Consider the following 22,190-nt stretch of genomic DNA (forward strand, 5'->3'; position numbering starts at 1 on the left):
TGTGTTTGTGAAGTACGTACAAAACCCTGTGCACATTGTCTGCACAAGCTGTACGTGTTTATGAGGATTTTACTTAAATTTGCATTAAAAATCACTATTTCTTTATAGTGTGTGTGTATGTGTGTGTTTCTAAACACTGCAACTGTGATGGAGGAAAAGGAGGCGTATGACTCAGTCTTTCCTTCAGCTGTTAGCCAGAGTCTCCCCCGGTGTGGGTCACAGTCAGCCAACCGAATGAACTCATCAGGACGCTTCCCGTGATAGCAAGTTTCTAATTCAGTTTCAGCTGACTCTTGATATTTACCAGTCTCCTGCATGTGTTTTGGAGTCTGAATGGGATTACTTGGCACGTCTGGGGCACATATTGTATTCAGGTTTAGGAATTGAGATGTCTACGTGGGTATTTCTTAAGCTTCTAGGCAACTTTTTGTTTTTTATGCAAGTAAAAGAAACATTGTTTTTGGCCTAGTTAACTAAGGTCCTACTTGCTACTGTAGGCTGCACATCTAACTGTATGAGTCTAAGCTGCATTATGGGGCGCACACGTGGCAGTAATAGAGGGGTAGAGTAGATGGCGCTGGTGGTGGTGTTTATGGGAACAACCTCAGCAGTCCTCTGTTCCCTGTTTGGTCAGCTGCAGCGAGATCGCTGGTCTGAGGAGCTCTGACATCACCAGCCGAAGTGAATCCAGATCTACTGGTCTATGGTGTAATAGGAGTGTGGGTGAACTTAACCACTGTAGATGACTTTCTCACAGTCCCGTTTAATGTTACGCAAATGTTACCCCCTCTGCAGTTTTATTTCAGGTCTATTCAAAGTCAACTTTTGTATTGCCAGCCATTAAAAAGGGCATCTCCTTTTTGCCAGGATAAAGTTTTTCTGCTCTTTGCTTTCCAAGTTGTGAAATATATCCTACCACTCTCGCCCACTCACGAAAATGCTAGCAGGGTTCCAACCATCCAGCCCAGAACTTTCTAAAAGAAGGAGTTCTGTAAGGGAAACCAGACAAGTTATTGAATGCTTTTCTTGCATTAAAATAATAATTTTGAGAATTTTGAAATTAGTCGATTTGATATTATTATGAGTAAATGCAAATGCGTTTTTTTAAATAATGATGTTGTTTATTACAGGACAAAAGCTATCCAAACCTACCTGACCCCTATTTAAGTAATTGTAAGTAAGCAATTGTCCCCCTTGTGAAGTATTTAAATTATTTCATTTTTTAGTAAGCTAAATTCAAATAGGATCAGTTAGGTTTGGATAGCTTTTTTCCCTTGATAAATAAAATCATAATTTAAAAACTGCATTTTGTGATGTTAACCATCTAAGTGTAAAAATAAGAAAACTCGAAAGGGCCAAATACTTTTTAACAGCACTGTAGTCTCTGAAACTACAGTCTTTTAAAAGGATTTGAAACTCTACTTTTCAATGACTTGTGGCAAATGAAATGTTATTGACATGTTTAAAATAGCTCCAGTATTTATTTTATTAAAGGGTCAAATAGTGCCAAAACATCAAACCTTTGAGGATCCCGAATACATGCAATTAAAAGATTACTTGATTCCCTGCCCTAGCCTCAGATTAGAGACTTACTGTACTTATGACTTGCAAATCAAGCTTACTTTGCCTCAGTTTTCTTTTAAAGACGTGCATTAACACCTCATAAACCTCTTTGCCTTTATAGCTTTACAGTGTATATGATGTGGTTTACCTGTTATTATGTACAAACCCTTTTCTGCCCTATTTTTTTCACTCTACATTTGCAGCTCTCATAAATACTGCTGAATCATTAGTTGCAACAGCAAGAAAAACATTTTTTTAAAAAGACAGAAAAAAATGTGCACTAAGATGCAACAGATGGATGAGAGGAAGTGGGGTTAAGGTGTCTATCACTATACACCACCTTAATCCAGCAGTTTATGTGCTAAACATGTTGTACATGAAGGCCATGTTGTGTATTGCCTTGGCTCTCCCACACTCCCTCTCCCACACAGCCCTGAATAGAGAAGTGCTCTGTGACCACACACACCACTGCCAGGTCTTATCTCAGTGCCAAACATTTGAGCCCTTTCCCTGTCGAAGGCCTGTGGGCTTTTGTCCCCCTGTCTGATCTGTGATTGTGGTTGAGAGAGGCTCAATGGGGAAAGGCCTCCGTTTCGTGTTAGGCTCTGGTCACTTTCAATAGGGGCTGTCTCTGCAGGAGAAACATTGACGCTCAGGGAGCACAATAAGAAATGGAGAAAAATGAAACTCAGTCTGTGTGGCTGGCTATTATTCAAAAATAAAATGTGCGTCTATGATATTAAATGCAGCCCGTTCCCTTTTTTCTTATCTGTGAATCTTACACGTTGATTCAATATGTCTTTGTGTGCAATTACACAATTCTGAAGTTTTCTCAGGAAGGGAGTATTGTGGTTTAATTCTTTAGTTTATGTTTGTCAGCACATTGACAAAATTGCCCCCATAGACCAGTTATGTAGTCTTACAGTAAAATACAAGCCCTATTTTTGATACAAAAGAAAGAAAAATAAGGATGGTAAGGAAAGGTGATGGAAATTTTTTTTTTTTTTACCTTCATTATAAGTATATTTATGTGTTTGTTTAAAGTCACATGTATATATTCCAAAGATATTTGTACTTGCTATAGATCAGACATCTATTCATTTATTTTCTGCTGTTTATCTTGAGCTGGGTCATGGGAGCATCTCTCCAGTAACTGCCCTGGGGCCTTCTCCCGGAGGCACATGCTCAGAATACCTGGGAGGCAGCCAGGAGACATCCTTGATGTTGAACCACCTCAGCTGCTTCTACTCTGAGTCCCTCCGAAATGACTGCACTACTCATCCCATCTCTAAGGGAAAACCCTGGCACCCTCTCGAGAAAGCTCATTTCCACCGCTTGTATCTGCAATTTCAGTACCTGTCACTCCTTCTTTTGGCTGCTTCTTTTAGGTGTCGGTACTCGCTACAGCAGATCATCAGCCTCTGTCTCAGCCTGTCCCTAGCATCCTCTTCTGACACACCAATCCTCTGCATGTCATCTTTCCCTACATCCGTGAATCTTCTCTGTGGCCTTCCTCTTTTTCTCCAGCCTAACAGCTTCATATTTGGCAAAAATGCCACTAAAACAATAACACCACAGGCATGGTTGTGAGATTGTGTTCTGCTACACTGAAATATGGGAAAGAGCTGGTGGCACTAACCTGTTACTCAAGCAGTCACATTGCTAAAAATGCAGCTTTAACCTGTAATGCAAGTTAAATAAGAGAGTTAAAAAGTCTCCCACGTGTACAGATGTCAGGAGGGAGAATTGTTTTTCCTGTTTGTTTGTTTTTCTGATGTTGTTTTTCAGGTTGCTTCCTCGGTGGGCTTGGTTTTTCAGCTCACATTACAGCTAGATAATACAGAGCTCAATTCCTACATGATTATCTGACTTGGTGAATGTGATGGAAGGCTTTGATTTGTTATGTTATGTTCACTTCAGCAGCCAGAACTCAGTTTCCTCAAAATGAACTACAACATTACATTTACATTATTAATTATATCACATTGTTTCTTTGCGTAACACAACTGGATCTGATGTTTGTTTATACCTCGGAATATAAGTTAGTTCAAATCAAGTTATCCTTGATGACTCTGTTAAGCTTGAAAATGCTTCGCCTGTCCCAGCAGATACAGCCCTTTTATCAGCCCCATGAGGAAACAGTTGTTTCATATCACACTGCATTGAATGCATGACAATCATATACTTGTTTCACTCGTGTTTGTAATTTGTCATCGTGTGCAGAAAATTCCAACATACAGCATTCACTGCATGCTTTTCACAGTGAAATATATCAGTGTGAGAAAGTGTTTCTGGACCGTGTTATTGTTGTGATAAGAAGCCCTCTCCTCTCGTGACATTAAAGAATTTCTACATGAAGGAATACTTGAAGGCTGTATTGAAGGGAGTGGCTTTACTGTCAACCTTAGAAGCTCAATGTTAGACTGAACTCTGTGTGGTAGTGGCTGAAGGAAATTAAAAGGCTGAGACAGCAGAATGTTTAGGTTTCTAAATCTTCATGCTGAAAAGTTGCACCAAGCCCACCCTTTGAACTCCATGGGAAGAACCGAAAGGCATTTTATCAGCTTCAAAGGACTTGTACTTTCATCTCTGTTGTTTAGCCTTCTGGCATCTAATTAGATGTTTCCTCTATCCACTGAGTGTTTAGGGGTGGGCATGGCACCAGTCCAAGGTTAAAAGCTGACACTGCCCAATGGGTAGATTACAGGTTAAGGTTGCTACTGCGGCTTCTGGAACATGAGGCTGCGGGCATCACATGTGTTGGCACAGGGTGCGGGCACTTCAGATGTGGTTAGGGCCATGTGGAAGCTTTCTAGGGTTTATCCCGCCCAGCCCAGTTTAGGGCTCCGGAACAAGAGAAACAGAGTGCAGCAGTGAAACTCAGAAACCTGTGTTTAGACAAACAAACACAGAGATAGTTTGTGTGTATACACAAGTGTCTACGTTTGTCACTGTACTTTCGTTTTAAAGAATATAAACCAAGAAAATATAGTGAAGACAAATGTTGATATTTGTTCTATTAAGAATATGTGGATCTTTTGTTAGCATGCTGCGTCATTTAGTTTGAGACTTTCTTACATAACGGTTGGAATTCTTCTACAAACCTTCGGTTGGAATAAAGGAGAGCAATGGTCCACATTTTTCTCCATGTGCAACTATCTTAACTTTTCAGCTGTTAGATGAAAGTTCAGGCCATCATTCCTTAAATGTATTTACCCTGGCTCGTGTTGAGAGAACGGTCTTCTTTATACATTATTAGGTTGATCGACAAGCATGTTGAGGGAAAGACAAACAAGACGCCAGGACTGAAGAGATTGGCAGTTCTTTTTACATGCTAACAACACGGGCGGTGCAGAGTCAATATTCAAGTCATAAGTCAAAAAGATGTCAAATCTGGTGTTAGTGGTTCCCACGCTTTGCCCTGCCAAACTCTCTGAACCATGTACTGCTAATCTTTCTTACCATAAAGCCATCTTATGCACCCCACCCCTGCACTCTTCTTCTGTCGTCCCAAGTGGCTAGGTCTGACCCGGCCACTAGGTTTTATCTTTAATCATGAAGTGATTCTGGAGCACAGTGTTTCCCGACTGCTGAGCTGCTCGATCCTTTGTCAGGGATGTTAATTGGTCATTTAAGGCCAGACTTAGTGGATGGCATCTGTTTCACATGTGACACTGGTTGCCTCTGAACCATGTCGGCAATTATTCTTAATGAAGCGTGGCACTGGGAAGAACTGTGATATATTGTACAGTCTAAATTCAATATTTGCTTTTTTCTGGTGTATTTTTCTTTTTCTGTTCTTTTCTCTTTAGACCCTGAGACCCAATGTGAGCAGTTTAAGACATTATGCGATTCTCTACTTAAAGAAACATGTCCAACACTGATGTCTTTCAGGTCACAGAGTTCACTTGCAGAGCAACTTCGCACCAGGCTAAAGGTGCATATTTTTGAGTATGAACAAAAATGATTCCTGGCAATAAAAAATCTGTCTCCTAAAACATTCTTCTAATCAGTTAAATTTTCTTGGCACATTGCATGGAAGAAAATAAAACATCACCAGCAAGGAGTTAACAGTGTGAACATCACATTTTTGTTGTATAAAGTGCTTTGAGTGCTCAGGTAGAGTAGAAAAGTGCTATATAAGAACCAGTGCATGATTCCTGCATTTGTCTGACTGGATGGCATTCTCAGAGCCATTAGCCATTCTCCTTCCTTAAATGTTTAAGTAAGCAGAATTTTTTATCTCACTTGAAAATTATATTTGATGACCTACTTTTTTATATTAAATTTTATTATCCACCTTAGTAAAGTACACCATGCACATCTGACTGCAAAGTTTCCTTCCACACTATTATATCTCTGTCTCTTGTTTCCCTGTCTGCCAACTAGACGAGATGTGGCGGTCTCAAATGCTGTTTCAGCGTGAACCATGCTGAAGTAGTCTTCCAGTAGGTGGACAACTGGTTCATGTGCTGCTTTGCAAAGCTCACCAAGGCAGCAGAGCAGAGTAAGGCAAACATTTATCCTATCCCTCCCTGATTCTGGTTCTGCTACAGGTTTCTTCCTGTTAAAAGGGAGTTTTCTTTCCCACTGTTGCCAAGTGCGGGCTCATAGGTGGCTGTTCCATTATTGGGGCTTTTCTCTGTATTATTTTTGGCTCTGTGATATAAATAAAACTCAAATGAATTGAACTGGATTAAGTATGCCCATTATAAGCTTGCTGGCTGCCATCGACAGCTGCAGTTCAGTGGAGATACATGCATCAGATTCAACACAAGACTATAAGCACAACTGCTCTGTTACTTTCTAACATTGGAAGTGCATGCAGGAATGGAGTGCATCCTTTATTAATGTCCATAGTGGTTAGCATTGCTCGTACTAAAGGAACAATCAGCTTACTTTAGCATGTAAAAAAAGTTCTTTTGAAGTACCAAAAATAAGTGCCGCTGGGTTTAAGTGCACTAATATGTTGGCTCTTTAAAGTACAGTCTCATGACTGATGTGTATCTGTTGTAAAGTGAGGTAAAAATAGAACATGCGTATTGTAAATAACCTGAAATGAACAACAGCAGAAATGTCCTCAGTCAGGACAAGTTTTGGGCGTGTTTGATTTGAGTCATTAAGCAGCCAAAACATCACTCAGTTAGCATGCAAATGCTGTTTTAAAACCCTTCCTGCACATACAATCTGACCGTGTGAGTGAAAGTGAAATCTAATGAGTCTGAGAGCTGTGAAAGCACTGTGAAAGTAGGACGTAAGCACACAATTGGGCAGGCTAATTATAGAGCTACATGTGTGCAAATCTGCTCAGTTAATCTGTGCAAGAAAACCATTTCTCCCAAAGGAAGTGTAAGCCAGCGCAAATAAAGCATGTTTCAGCTAATTAAAGGCTCCCGTTTGTCTGTTTATGTGGGTGTGTTTTGAGTGTTTTTAACTTTAGTGTTCAAATGTGAGTTGTGTCTAAAGCAGCCAGTCCCCAGAGGACACCAGTGTGTGCTGCAGCCAGTGAATCTCAGCTAATGGAGGAACATTGTGAGGAATCTGATTTTATAGGCTCATATTAAGCTCATTTTGCCGTGTGTATTTTAAGACTCTCGCGTAGTCTGCTGCTGCAGACATGTCCAGCTGCTGCTCCAAACTCACATAGAGTCTGATGAGAACAGCTGGCTCTCTGAAAAATAGAAAATGTCTTTTGATAATTGGGGAAGGTTGTAATTCAGAACTGCTTCTGTCCTTTTGAGGTCCGTTAAGTACAGGCTACACAGAGCCTCGGCTAACGACGGACAGATTGGGGTGCATAATTCAGTATCTCAAATGACTGATGCCTTGTTTTTCCCTGAGTCAAGTTTAAATTTAGTACTGTTACTAAAAAAAGAAAACAGATTTATGAGACTTCATGTTTACATGCTGTTAACTTATGTAGTTACATACAGTAATTCCTGCATGCTGGTAGGTAATTAAGAAAACACAAAATCCTTTTCTTTCAGATCTCCCACCAAAAAGGGCAATGGCGTGTCTTTGCTTGTTTCTTTCGCCTCATTACCCAGAATCATTTAGATTAAATCTAAAACCAACAGTTTGGAAACCATCTGCTTTTTTATTCAAATAATGCAAAGCTAATTTGAAGCGTGTCTGTGGTCAGCACTGATGGTTCACGTGACGTCAAAATTGCAGAATTTTATTATTCTGTGTCTCATGCTTTGCTGCTTTTCTGTAGCAGCGGGTCCTGTGATCAAGTGCCTTTTTTTTAACAACTTCAGAACCATTTTAATACCACCAGAAACATAAATGTGCCAGAGGTTTGGCAGAGTTGCACGTAAATGGTTGGTGGCCCGGGGATGGAAACCAGCACAGGGACGTTTACAGCCGGGCTTCGCTTCTCTCTTACTAGTCAGCGACAGTAGCTGGCGTGCTGAAGCTGAGGTTTCACCGGGTCGCTGCACTTTTATGGATTGAAAATGCTCGACGTATCATGCCTCACTTGCAGAGAATAGTCAAAGCTGTTCCAGTCTTAAACATGGGCTTGATGCTTGTTATGGGTTTTTTGGAGACAGCCATGCTTTCAGAGGAGCTGAAGTATCCAAAGTACCCCACCTCTTTCTACTGTCACTTTAAGATGCATTACGTCTCCTGAGTGTGTTCAGTCTCTTCTTTGTATGCTCCACTCATGCATGTTTTTCCAGTAATCCAGTTCAGGTCAGGGGGTGAACAACATAAAAGGCAACGCAGAGGTCAAAGTTGAAACAGGTTATTAGCCTGAGCCCCGTTATGTATGTGGCTTTGTCGGTAAATGTTGACATCACACCAGAATGTGAGTTAGCAGCGGCATATCTGAGAGCGAGGAGCCCGTCTGAGAGCAAGCAGTCAGCCGGAGCTGAGGACAAGTTTAACCCACCTTAAACCAAATAAGTGGTGAATGTGCTCCATAAAATATTAATTTATTCACATTTCACAGCAGTATTGCAACACAAACCATGATGATTAGTGCTGCCCGCCTCATACACACAGGTTCCCCAGAGTGAGCTCTCTTTTGGATTAGGAACGGCCATCACGGATCATAGCTAAATATCTTAATCCAAAACTAGAAACAGAGACCATGGCATAAAATGTTTTTATATACACAGTATTGCTGTTTAGGGTCAACAGTAACAGTGTAACAGACACGCACAGTGACTGATAAGTAAATGTTTTTGGAAAAGTTGCTGAGGGTAATGAAAAGTGACAGAGGACCTGAGTCAGACATGAAGCTGACAAATAGGGATGCACTCAGACTGATGCATGAGTGTGTGTCTAAATGGTTCTTATGATTCATTTAGAAAATTCCAAAAATGCCTACCTGCCATTAACGGAGAGTCAGATACTAAGAGCTCAGTAAAACAGACTTTTGCATTCCTGTATGCTTACTATACCAGATAGTTTGGGACTCACAGTCAGTGGTTTCACCCAGTCTGAAGGTCATGTGTGTGTTATTATGATGGCAGACAGTGGATTTTGATTGTGTGTTTATTTTGTGCCTGTGTGTTTGTAGGGCATGGCTTTCTCCCTGGAGGAGCGTCTCCAGGTGGGGATCCACGGCCTGCTGCCTCCCTGCTTCGCCAGTCAGGACATGCAGCTGTTGCGAGTGCTCAAGAACTATGACATGAAGAGAGATGACCTGGACAGGTGAGACTGGCACAGTCTAACACAGATGAGAAATCTCTTCAGTCAAGCTGCAATGACTTACCCACCTTATCTTCTATCAGCTTCGAATCAGCAGCCCATGAAGGGTTGAATTTCAACTAATCCTCCTAGTGCACGCAGAGAGTTCCACATCTGGAAGCCTTCAAGACACGAAAGGGATTACTGATCCGCCCCTCTAAAGTCCACATCCATCTCCTAACCCCATAGATGTTACCTAACAAACCTGCACGCTATTCTCCCCATCTCTCCTGCCACCTCTTCTTGTTGTCATACCCTGCATGTGGTCCAAATGAAAAGTGCAGAAAGTTTTACATGCTTCATTAGACTCAATGCTGTTACCATTTCAGTTCGAGCTCTTTGATAAGTCAAAGTCATCGTCTGGTTTACTGTTTTGAATTATCTGCAGCGCGCTGAATAATATGTGTTTGTGAAGCTGCCCCTCGCTCTAGTTAGCTGTCACTATAATGCTTGTGAGACAGGATTCAGGATCAGCAGGAATTACTGTAGATAGCTTCTTAACAGCCTCCTCATTTTTCACCATAGCAACAGTGCAGCGTCAGCATATAAAAACAGTTATTACAAGCCTGACATTGCCATTCCCATGCCCTATTGGTGTCATTTACAATCTCTCCGGGACTTGAGTGTCTTCCAAACTATGAGTGTTGCTCTCGTAGATCACAGACTGCTATTTGCCTGTCGTTGCTCGAGCATGCTGTGTTTACATAGTCTGTCCTGTGACTCTGAATCCTTCTTTGGTGTTTAACGCTAGACGTTGTCATTCATTTTTTTATTGAGCATAACTCAAAATGTCATCTTCCCATACTATTTTAATCCCACGTGTGGAATTTGTCTTGGTTTTGAATTTTTTGAAAAAAGAGAAACGGCACTGTGAGCACATGCGTTTGCCATTTGAGATGATGGAGCGGCTCGAATGCTTGCTGTGACTGCACCGTCAACACAGGAAATGGATGTTCAAAGCCTTTGCCAAGCCCAATACTGCAGGACATAAAATGGTACAGCTGAAGGGGAACTTCACATCCAGTGATGTTGTTAAAAGGCATTAATAGATTTAAAATGAGCCAAGGCTGAGCAGAGCTTGTTGATCACTCATGCTAAGACAGATAAAGGAAGAGATAGATGAGGTCCTAAGTCAGCTGCCCCACTAGGTTGACTTTAAAGGAAACAATGCATCCAATAAGTCAGCAGGGATACTGCTTTATAAAGCAGTGTGTACTGTAAATATTGCTGTTTCCTGGGTGTGGGAGTGTGCTCCCTTTTAAGGTTAAAAATGGAGAAAGAATTTTTTCTTAACATTTGCCAGCATCAAATCAAACCATATCACCCCACAGGAAATTATTAGGATTTTCTATGGAGACGTAACTAGTTGTGTGGTTTTGTTTGATGGTTTGATGACTGACAATCACAATTGAAGTCATTAAAATGTTGAAGAAAAATGTAAAATGTCTATTATTGTGCTCAACTGAAGCCACGTGTCGACACAGTTTCCACCTTTTTTCTCAGTCGTGCAATTCTTTGTGTTTTGAGATCTCTGTTGATTTTACTCATGAAGACCAGTTTATTTTCAAATCTTTTACTTTTCTCTCAGCCCACCAAAGAAAGAAAGGATTATATTGTGAAAATGACCAAATGTGATCATCACATCTCACTTTTGCCTCTCTTTAAATTCCACACACAATTAAACATACATGGAAATACAGTGTATAAGGCAAAAGCAGAACTTGAGAGTCAATATTTTGCATGAATTTTATTCAACACCTGAACTCTCTGAGGCAGCTTTCTTGTCATTTCTTTAAGTAGTCTTGAGGAATAGTTCACCGGGCTTCTTGAAGGACATTTAAAACTCTTCATTAGCTGCTTTTTGTTCTGTTCTCTGTCAAGATACAACACTGCTTTAATAATGTCGAGCTCCGGGCTCTGGGGAGGCCCATCCATGACTGACAGTGCTCCATTGTGTGTTTTTCTACCCAGGTATGCTCTTACTGCAGGGCCAGTGGGTTTGTGTTGCTGAAAACTGGAGCCAATCAGACACTTTCTAGAAAGCTTTCCAGAAAAGAATAATAATAATAATGATAATGATAATAACTTTATTGACTCCAGAGGGAAATTTATATGTCTGACACAGCTTATCTGCTATTTGCATGAAACTGAAAAACCTGATGGGTGTGAATGATTTTCTGTAACTCTAAAAACTAATTTACATAGCTTTAATCTCAGCCATTGCTTAAATTTTCTTTTAAAAGGAAATATTTTAATTTCCTTTTTTACAAGTCCATAATTTACTCCCTACTTTTCCCCCTGGCACTGATGTGGGTTCTGTACTGTTCCATAGCAGCTTTTGAAGGTAAAAATAAATATTCACATGTTATCAGCAAATGACATTACTAATGGCTGTTTATATGAGTATAAAAACATGTCAGTGTCTTTTAAGTGTGGACCACAGACTGTGTCAGCACACCTGCCAATTAATGAATTGCAGTTGGTAACCTCTGGGTACCAACCAGTCGCCCATCATGCAACACCCTCAGGCTGTGGATGACTTGCTTTAAATTGCAATGCGATAAAGCAAGTCACCTGGTGGGAAGCAACCTGTCTTCAGTTAGTCAAGGTCAAATTGGACTGACTGCAATCATTCTCAAACAGATTGGTGAAAGGTTGCCAATGTTTCAACCAGTCTGCTGAGCAGGAAGTCATTTTGCAGGTAAATCACTGTCTTACAGAAACTGCCACTATTTATGGAGGAATTTCTGTTTCAAATCTGTGAGCTTTTACATGAAAGTCTGTTGGAATCAGCTCTTCTGGAATTGCAGCTTTTGGCACTTCCAAGTTCTCTTCATTTTTCAGCCCTAGAGGTTGCCATTTAGTGTAGACTAGAACAAACTATTCACAACTGTTTTGTCACCATTTCCTTTTCCTTTTAAAAAGACAGACTCTCTTTCTAGTGTTTCAGCAACAGAGACAAGCTTTCATCATGCCACTCTGGCCAGACAAAGAGCCCCAGAGTAACATTTTCCACTCTCTTTTTTTTAGTGCTGTGAATTTTGAAGTTTTGAATCTGTCATTTCGCCTGAAACAAATCCATTGAGCAAAACCCCCCAGAAAACCTCAAGGGCAGCTTTTTTTCCTGTAGTTTTTGGTTCTCCTCAGCAGATCATGTTTGCTCAGGTGTCATGGACACGGTTTCATCACTTTGGTTCTTACTGTAGGAAACAGATACATACTGTTTTTGAGTCTTCAGTAAATAACACATTGAAGGCTACATTAATTAAACTTTTTTTTATTATATGATACTGCAAAAGCAAGCCGTTCTATGGTTATATTTGGGTTCATCAATATGAAAACACATCTCTTCAAGAGCAGCTGTCAGCACCGTGCATTGTGCAGGTGCTGTGGCCTAACCTATAGCAGAGAGGCCGCGCATGTTTTTTATCGTCTCAACAAGAGGAACCCTTGTGCTCTTGACTTCATGGAAACTTCTGTGATCAGGAGTAGAGCCCTTTCAGGCATGCTCTGCTTAATTTGGTTCAAATGCAAACCTTCAGTTCCCAGTAAATCTACAATCACAGTCAAAAGCTTGTGTAGGTTATCTGAGAACAATTTTTTATTCACTTTATTTGTTTCAGTCATTTGGAACACAAGTAAAAGATTTCTTCATAAATCAGGTTTTAGGGGGAATACTTATCTTCTTTTCCTTCTTTCTCATTTTTTTTAAAGTAGCTTCAGTTCCTTTAATCTCCCTGGTTTGTGCACTGTTGCAGCCAGGTGAACACAGTGTTCTCTCATCCCTAAGTCTCCTTGATAGTCTCTCGAAAACATCCAGGATTTAACATCTGACTTCAATAAGCTTAGGTTAGCAGCTACCATTTGTCAAGATGCTTAAGATTAACATGCTCTGTTTTCTTCTCTGTCACTCCCAGATATGTGTTCCTAATGGGGCTCCAGGACCGCAACGAGAAGCTCTTCTATCGGGTGCTGTTGTCAGACATCGAAAGGTTTATGCCCATCATTTACACCCCCACTGTGGGTCTGGCCTGCCAACAGTATAGCCTCATATTCCAAAGGCCTAGGTGAGTCACTCTCACAGTGTTTTTCTTCCTCTTATATTGTGAAATGGTACATTCCTAAACTAATAAACCCACTTAACATTACATTTATTATCAGCTTATTTCAGGCAATGTTGTTATCCCTCAATTGGTCTTTTAACACTCAGTTATTAAGTGTTTTGTGGTACTGGTTGTTGTGCTCAGTATCAGCCAGCATTTCTTTCTGTCTTTTTCTTACTGCTGGCTGTGTGGCATCTATATTTCACTGCTTCAGGCTGCCCTTTTACACACCGAGTCCCACTGAAAAGAAGTGCCTGGTCACAGGTGTCAGCTAGTAACATACCATAGACTGATGGTATAAGGATAAAGGCAAAATGCAATCTAAATGCACATGGCAGATAGATTATGGTGTCCAAAAAGGATGAGAGATTCATTGGAGAGACAATATGCTAAAAAAGTTGACAGGCAGCAACAATAATATTGTTGAATAGCACAATCTGGGATTTAATCAATTGTGTAGATCATTATTTCACCCGAGGCTAAAAGCCATATAAATGTTCAAGCATGTGTGCCAACAAATGACTGGTTGCACTGTAACGAAACCAGAAGCTCAAAGACTCTTAACCTATGTGTATGCTATGTTGGAACTGGACTCTTTGATGCTATAAAATCTGAAACAAACTTGGAGGTTGCGGTAGGCCTTAAAGTTGTAGTTTGGTTGGACTGCTCAGCTCGAGGAAAAACCGCAGTAGGCTGTTGAAATCAGTCCAGCATTTACCTTGACTGGATCTGGATCTGGCTCTGCTCCTTGTAGACATTCACAGGTTTCCCTTTCTTCTCTACTGTAAACGCACACATGCACACACGCACACGCACACACCCACACACACACATGCACACACACATTTCTCTGATTGTATCTGTTTTCTTTCACCTAGGTTCATCTGGTCCAAGTCTCTCACTATCTGACAAATAAATTCCCTGAGCAGCTACTAGATATTGAGCTGATACTGCTTTCACTCTCGTTCTGTTTTTCTTGGATCCTCCTCCTTGCATTTAACCTTTTTCAGGTGGTTACAAGTGCTCTGTTTGCTTCCAACTGAAAAAGGCTACCATTTTACTGTCCTCCACAGGCCCTTAACCTCACTTAACTGGAATTATAATTATTGACTTTGTTCTACCTCAAGCAACCAAGCAATTCTAGCTACTAAAATGACAGGAGTGCAGTCATTTATTGTTAGTAAACTACTGTCAGGAGCTGTAAAAAAATATAAGCCTTCATAATATACAGATTCAAATATGAATCTTCATCAATGATGACCTTAATCTTGGGATAACATTTTTTCTAAATGTAGGTTTGTAGGTTAAGTCTAGGCCATCATGGGTGAAAATACAATCATTCTAAGTGACACACAAAAACCATTTGCATATTTCCAAAAGACACTTTCTTGTTTCCAAAACATAGGGTTAGGGTTTGATATCACTGATAACTAACTAACAAGGTTAACTAAAGGTGACTACTAAAATGCTACTGAAATGCTTTACATTGCTCACTTTCAAAGGTTGCCATTTTGGCTGTGCAGTTGGAAGTAAAAGGAGGATATGTTGTCTACACCAATGATTGTGCAAATATAAGCTACCAAGCTAACAGTGCCTGATTGCACTTGAAACCACATATTACATTTATCCTAGAATTGTTATGTGTGTTAAATTATCACCTTTATTGTAGAACAGTCTAGTTTTATGTGTGGTCAGAAGCACAACATGTACAGCTGATAATCACGCTGCAGTAGCTACCACAACAGTTATAGTCATGTGTTACAAGTGTTACAATGATGTCTTGGAAGCAGCTACTTTCTGCTACTCCAAAGTTACAAAGGGTAACTCCACAAACTTCATTCAGGAGATTACCACAGATACCCTCACTGACATAACCCCAAAGAGAATTAAATCTTCTAAACCAGAGCGCTTTCACTTGTTAGGTGACTGTGTAAAACACTGTACTATGGATTCACTCAATCTAAGACAACACTAACCTTTCAAAAAGTCTTATTCTACATAGCTACATATGTAGTGTACTAACAGAACTGACCTAAACTGAAACACAGTAATAACCTTAGAAATCAAAGAATGATGTCAGAAGGGTAGCGTATATTTTAAAGATACCAAGTAGCAATGGGGATCTACCAGTATTCCCTGCTATCAGGAATCTGGTCTGCAGCAGCAGCAGGATTTTGCTTTATTGAGTCCTGGTTTCATACAAACTCTTTGGATTCTTTGGATGAGCTGTGAAACCGCAGTTTTCCAAATTGTGTCCAAACAGTTTTATTTTAAACACTTACCTCTGGTGCATTTAAGGTGCTTGGAAACCAAAATTCTCTCAGGCACATAACATTATCCAACATCTTGCTGTTTCCCCATCCTTGCAAAACTATTTGGAAAATATTCCTAGCATGCTTGCCTTCTTCTCACACTGAGCTGCCTGGAGGAGTCATTTTATACACTCCCTCTGTCTCAGAGCAGAGTGAGCCAGAACGTGCTGCCAGAGCCTCCGGGATTGGGAGCTTGGCCTCTTTGAATGCGCATCAGTGGGTCGGTTAGCAGAATACACCGGGGATGAATCCGACTGCCTTTAAGAGGCTATAAGAGATTTGGATTTTCAGCCAGGTTGCTCTGTACTGACATAGCCTGAGAAAAGAACAATGATATCTAGATTACTGCATTTTAAATCCCATGCTGACTGAAAGACTTGAAGAACTGAAGGACTTCTATAAAACTAATGTCTGTAGTTTTATAGAAGTCCTTCAGCAGAGCTTAAATAAGTGAACAGCATTTGCTATCCCAGTGAGCTTCTTCTTCTTTTTTTATTTTAATAGCTGCAGGTGGTTATATTGCATGATGATCTCATGTAATCTGTGGTTCATATAAGTACCCTGAAAAATCTGCTGCTGAGGAGAAGTGATGCCTTTTGGAGAAACTTGGGTGATACATGTCCCTTTGCAAATCACACAAAATTCAAATATGAGCACATGTTGCACTGATGAATTACTATGTCAACAAGAGGGGGAAAAGGTTTGCCAGAACTTATAATGATGATTGCTGTAAGCAACTAATCCTGGAGTCACACTTGTAAAAATAGTGGTCGAAGACCATGGCATGACCAAAATTACTCCAACTGTGCACAATGAGCTACAATATTGTTGCCTTTGAAGACAGGAGACCAGATCTGGGACAGTTTGTGGTTAGTTGCTGTCTTGCTGTCTTGTAAATGGCAAACATAAATCATTAGCGAGGGTGATTGTTCCAGTCTACAAGCTGCAAAGGCATGCTATCCATCCACTGGACAGACTTATGGTAACATGGGCTGTGCTTGTTTTAAAGAGCCTTTGAATAAACTCTTCTTTCACCTGTTTTCCTCCAGCCCCTCTCCTGTTTTGTCTTTTCTCTGTAACGTTATGGAGCAAAAAGTGGACATCTTAGTTTAATGAACACGTCTTTGTGTCATATTGAAAAACCACAAGCAAATATGAGTAATAGCATTTTCCATGGACTTGACTGTAAGGAACTACACCACCTTTACAATTTGTGTTACTGCTGAGGACACGTGGCCGTCATTTTGGTGTTTTGGTTTGGGTTTTTTTTCTATGATCCTGAAGGATAAGGTCAGGTTTCAGATTTGTTCTGGGTACATCTGGTGTAAAAATCCATGCTTCTGTTTTTGCTTTTTACTCAGAGGAAATTTGAGAAATCTTCATAATGGATTACTGATGTCACCATGCATCCATGTGTGTGAGTGCATATGTGCACGAATGTCTTCTATACTGACCACCCTAGCAGCAGATTAGGTTCTAGTCACTGGCATTCAGGTATAAAGACTTTCTGTGTGGAAGCAGGAACCCCTCTTTGTCTCATCTGATTAGCAGCTAATCTACCTCTTGGACTAAACACTCTGACACCAGGACTTGTAGCAGAGGCTCAAAGTTGAGCACTATTAACTGTCAAACCAAGGCTTTTTTCACTGATCTTAAGATAGGAGAGAGACAGTCGGACAAAGGAATACATTCACAGAAGATGAGAAGATTTGTGCTTCTGCTTACTTTTGTTGGTTTGTAAGCTTGTGAGCAGATAGTGTTTAGCAGATAATGTTAGCCTGTCTTCATCACACAAAGTTTGTTTCTGTTCTCACCATAAATATAGGTTGTGTACTTTTGTTTGACAGTTGAAAGAGCCCACTTGTGATAAATGAAAATGTTTTTCAGCAGAAACATGATTCCAAGTGTAGTTTGAAAATAATTACCTCTAGCTGAGCCATTTCCAGTGCTCCTGTGACCTCTTTGGTGTGTCTAAACAAAAATCCTCATAGGCCCTTTTACCACTACCAACCGTGCCTTTTCAAGGGGCCCTTGTCATAAACGATATGAACCAATCCATTTCACTGATGGAGATCGAGTGGATTCCACTTTGAGGGGATCTGTATAGTTTTATCTGTCAGAAGCTGGAGGCTTTCTTAAAACTAAGAGGCATTCTTGAAGGCAAGGTGAAGAACCTTTTCTTCTTCTTTTAAAAGTCTTAGCACCAGTGTGCACCATGTGATATGATACACAGGAACTATTTTTTTCCTATACATTTAGCTCTTAAGCCCTTTCAATGAACTCTTTCAAAGATGGATTGTGTTATTAAAGACAGAGCATGCGAGAAAGGCATGTTGTCAGATCAATCTAATCTAATTTATTAGAAGTATGTGGCTGATGGTGTTATGATGCCTTTCCTGTCTGAAAGAGTGTATTTAATTTCAATGAACAATGTAAAAATGAGTTTATTGTAATGAAATTATTCTTTTTTTCACATTTCTTTTTCCTCTGACGCTCTCATTTTGACTTCAGTTGGAAGGTAACTGCACTTTTCATCAGTCCTTGATAGCCCAAACTCACTCACACTGAATTTCAACCTAAAAAAGATCTGTCTAGAAGATTTACAAATCGTAAAAGGTTTCTGTAGGTAAACCTATCGATCACTAACAGTTGTCCAGTTGGTTGTGTCACCAGATCTCTGAGTTTCTCATGTGCTTTTGCATTGTGCTCTCGATCAAGAGATTATTTTTGCCATGACTGGACAGCCTTGAGGTTAGCAGGGACAGAAGTGGTTTAAAGTATTAAAATGTAAACCTGAAAGCTGAGGTTTGTGTCTTAATTATGCTTTGTGTTTTAAATCTAATTGTGTGTATACATTTTCTTTACAATAAAAACTGTACTGTAGCATCACTTCAACAGACCCAAGCTAAGTCTTGAGTGGCTGTTCTTTGATTAAGTCAGAAGTCGAGCTACATGAGGTTATAATGAAAGGCATCAGCTGAAGACTTAAAGCCGCCCCTAAAGGGACACGTGCTGAATGATGAAGTGTTCCAACATCGCAGATTATGGGCTTTTGAGCTGTGACTTCCCATTATTCAGGCCCACACACAGTGTTACACTGCAAGCGTGTGCATTTAGATTGATAAGCATGCAGGACAAGTTAAAAAAAAGAACTACATTCTTCTTCTGGATTGTTAATCCACACAGGACTACTGAACCATGATGAACCACAAGTAAAAGAAATTTCACTTACCCCACATATTTGAGTCTAAGAGAATTTCTTTCAAGATTTTGAGTGATTGCATGACTTTTAATGATGAGTTTATTTACTGCATTTTTTCTTTTTGGTAGACCATGAGAGAACTCAGAATATGCTTTGTTTGATCGGGAGAAGTAATGAAGAAGTGGGGAGCAGAGAAATGGTTTGGAATTACACTGACCTCATGAAGAAAGTGGCAAACATTTGGAAATAATTCCACTCTGGACTTTGAGGACTTTGTATAACAATATAGAGCTTATGTCCAAGGAAATGTTCAAGCCAGTGAAAGCAAAGAAATTTTAGGACACAGCAGACCTATCCTTTTTTATGATTTCATATACAGTTTAAATACACTTTAGTGTTACAATTTACTGTGTAAACGGGGAAAGTAATCAAACTAAATATATCTTTTGAATAACTGTGTGTACTGGACTAAGAATACCTGGCTGAATCGTTTTTGACCTGCATTATCAGGGACCATTGCTAATTAAAACTGCCATAAGTTTCCACGATTGAGAGCAGTGTAGCCTGCCTAAAAACCCAGGTGGTTGGATTTGGCCTTTTCTTTTTTTTAGAAAGTCTGCTTGCTGTCCTGTGTCTTTACGAAATGACCATGAAATCATTGTGATATTAAGTTGGGGTTTGGTTTGGCTAATGGCTGTCAGGCTAAAAGCCTGCCTGGCCAGTTCTATCAAAGTCTCACCTCAAGTTTGGCTTTAGTATCACACTCTCTGTTGGTTTACATCCAGTCACGGTCTGAACTCACTGCTTTTCAGACTCTGACTTTGTTTAAAAAAAAAAAAAATCTGCTTAAAATGCCCAAATTTCAAACCTCAGAAACTGCTTTGAGCAACATTACACAAACCCAAAGAACAACACACTACTGCCAGTGTATCGTGATATGTCTGAAAATCATCAGCAGTATTTTGTTCTACACGTTGCTAATATGTATATAGATGGCATCAGAATAAACTGACATATGGTCAGTTTTTCAGTTCAGTCTCTCAATGCATAACCACCTTCAGTAAAATTATGTGGACATTGACGGCTGCTGGTGTTTACAGTACTAATATTAGACATGTTATGGTTCTGGGTCAGTGACCCAGTGTTTTTGATTTTTGTACTCTTGTTTTTGATATTTCCCGAGCTCACGCCGCCTCCCGGGCTTCATTCAAATTGGCCAATAAGTCCAAACATCCTCTGACCTGGGTCCATGTTGTGGTCGCGTCATTCTGTCATGAGTAGCTGTGTGGCAGGCAGAAGTTGGACCCAAGATGCAGGCACTCAGACTCGAGGGATGAACTCAAAAAACCCAGCTTTATTTGCTGACAGGGGAAAAGCATACAAAACTAACCTAAACTGGGAAAACATAAACTCACACTTTGCAGAGAGGCACACAAGGAAACACACAGCTTGAGGGACGACACGACACTGACTCAGAGAAACACAGGGTTTAAATACACTGGGAAGTAACGAGGGGGATGAGACACAGAAGGAGAGCACAGCTGGGGGAAATCAGAACTGATGAGACAAGGAAGCGTAAATTGAACACACTGAGATCAGACACGGACCTTCAAAATAAAATAGGAAACACACACGCAAAGACACAGACTCAGAGACATGGGCTTAACACAGAGACCTGACTACACTAGAGGGGATACACAGGCAGGGACGATGGAAAACAGAGGGAGCACAGAATAAACACTGGGAAACCAAAACACAAACTGTCCTAATTCATAATATCAAAAATAAGAGTACAAAATCAAAAACACTGGGTCACCGACCCAGAACCATGACAAGACACAGTTGATAAACTCGTATGAGTAACTGCATTTTGAATAGTGTTGAAACCTGTGCCATATTCAACACAGACAGAGACAGGATGGATCAGGAGATAACAGTAGGTGATGATTTTTCTTTAGCTCTGCTATATGATGTGACATTCTCTATGCAGTGTATATGTTTATATGTTCCTAAACAGTTAATGCAATACGTTTGTTAAACCCCTTGAATTAAGGCTGAAAGTCTGCACTTCAATCACATTTTGATGGCTTGGTTTACAATGAACTGTGTCTTTGCCCAAAAACACAGGAACTACAGTGCAGGTGTCTTGCAGGCAATCGTTTGATATGAAATAGCAGGTAAATGTAAGTGTTACTGATGTCCATCAAAAGACAGCCAGTTCCTAGCTCATCAGTAGTGAAGTGTACACACAGCTCCAAAGGAGCTGAATAAAAAAATCAATTTCAGTCTGACCTTACTGGAACTGCCAAATGACATATTAGTAAAAGTCCCTATTCTTCTAAACACAAAAATTACAGACCATAGTTGTGTTTGGCATTTATCCCCCCCACATCATCTCCACAGTTCAGATTTTGGCGTGGAGTAGTAATATTTCACCAGCCCACACTGGAAAACACGACTTGCTGACCATCCCCATGAAACTTATCTGATACTCTTTGTAAATCACACTCGGCCTGGTTTGCAGTTTTAAAGCATACCCAGTGGTGCCTTAGCAGCATGCAGCAGAAAATGTATTGAGCATATGTCACACAAACTGAAAGGTCAGATCTTCTCTCACAGCTTTAATGGGAATTTCACAGAGCCTTGGGATGAGAGAAAAAAATTGCAGGAATAAATCTGATGACAGTGAGTCAAAGAAGTTGCGCAAATGGCTAAATGCAGCCCAGCTAGTACAAAGTTGATGCAGCTGTCGTCTCTTGAAGAAAACGTGGTGGAACTATAAAAGCGAAAAGCAGCAGAGGGTGACGAGTTATATACGACGCCTTTTGGGATAGCCCGATTTTTCACTGTTGCCCACATCCTCCACTTTTTACTTAGCACTCTGTTTTAACAATGTTATGTTTCCTCTAAGACTGCTGTCGCAGAGCTCCTATAAACGGCAAACTGAAACAAAACTATATCATTTCTTTATTATACCTGTCAAGACTCAAATTTGTGTGTATTGCTTGGATGCCCAAATAGATGTTGGAGGGGTCCAAAGCTAGTATACAAGGGTTGCCCAGATCTCAGCAGAGTTGATTTACACAGCTGACCTGCACAAGGCTCACTGTTGTGTAATGTATAATGACAGGTGTGTTATCTAACGCAGTACCTTATCCCACGACAGATCAGATTTGTGGAAATGAGTGGGGTATCTTTATCTATTTCATTACTCTTTTCTATATTATTTTCTGAAAATGAAAATGGTCCAAGGAATCTCCACAGCCACACTTCAGAGTGAAAATGCAGTCAGCTTTAAAATAAGCTTGAATT

The 22,190-nt window shown here is 40.2% G+C and overlaps 1 protein-coding gene across 1 annotated transcript in view; it reads left to right on the plus strand.

Moving 5' to 3' along the window:
- me1 (malic enzyme 1, NADP(+)-dependent, cytosolic) overlaps positions 1-22,190 on the plus strand; it is an 83,489-nt gene that overhangs the window by 18,721 nt on the left and 42,578 nt on the right. The window contains exons 2-3 of the mRNA XM_006794817.3: positions 9,092-9,225; positions 13,179-13,328. Of these exons, the coding sequence (XP_006794880.1) occupies positions 9,092-9,225; positions 13,179-13,328 (284 nt within the window). The remainder of the gene's footprint in view (positions 1-9,091; positions 9,226-13,178; positions 13,329-22,190) is intronic.

The sequence above is a fragment of the Neolamprologus brichardi genome, chromosome 11 (assembly GCF_056152115.1).
Source record: "Neolamprologus brichardi isolate AB-2024 chromosome 11, ASM5615211v1, whole genome shotgun sequence".
Lineage (NCBI taxonomy): Eukaryota > Metazoa > Chordata > Actinopteri > Cichliformes > Cichlidae > Neolamprologus > Neolamprologus brichardi.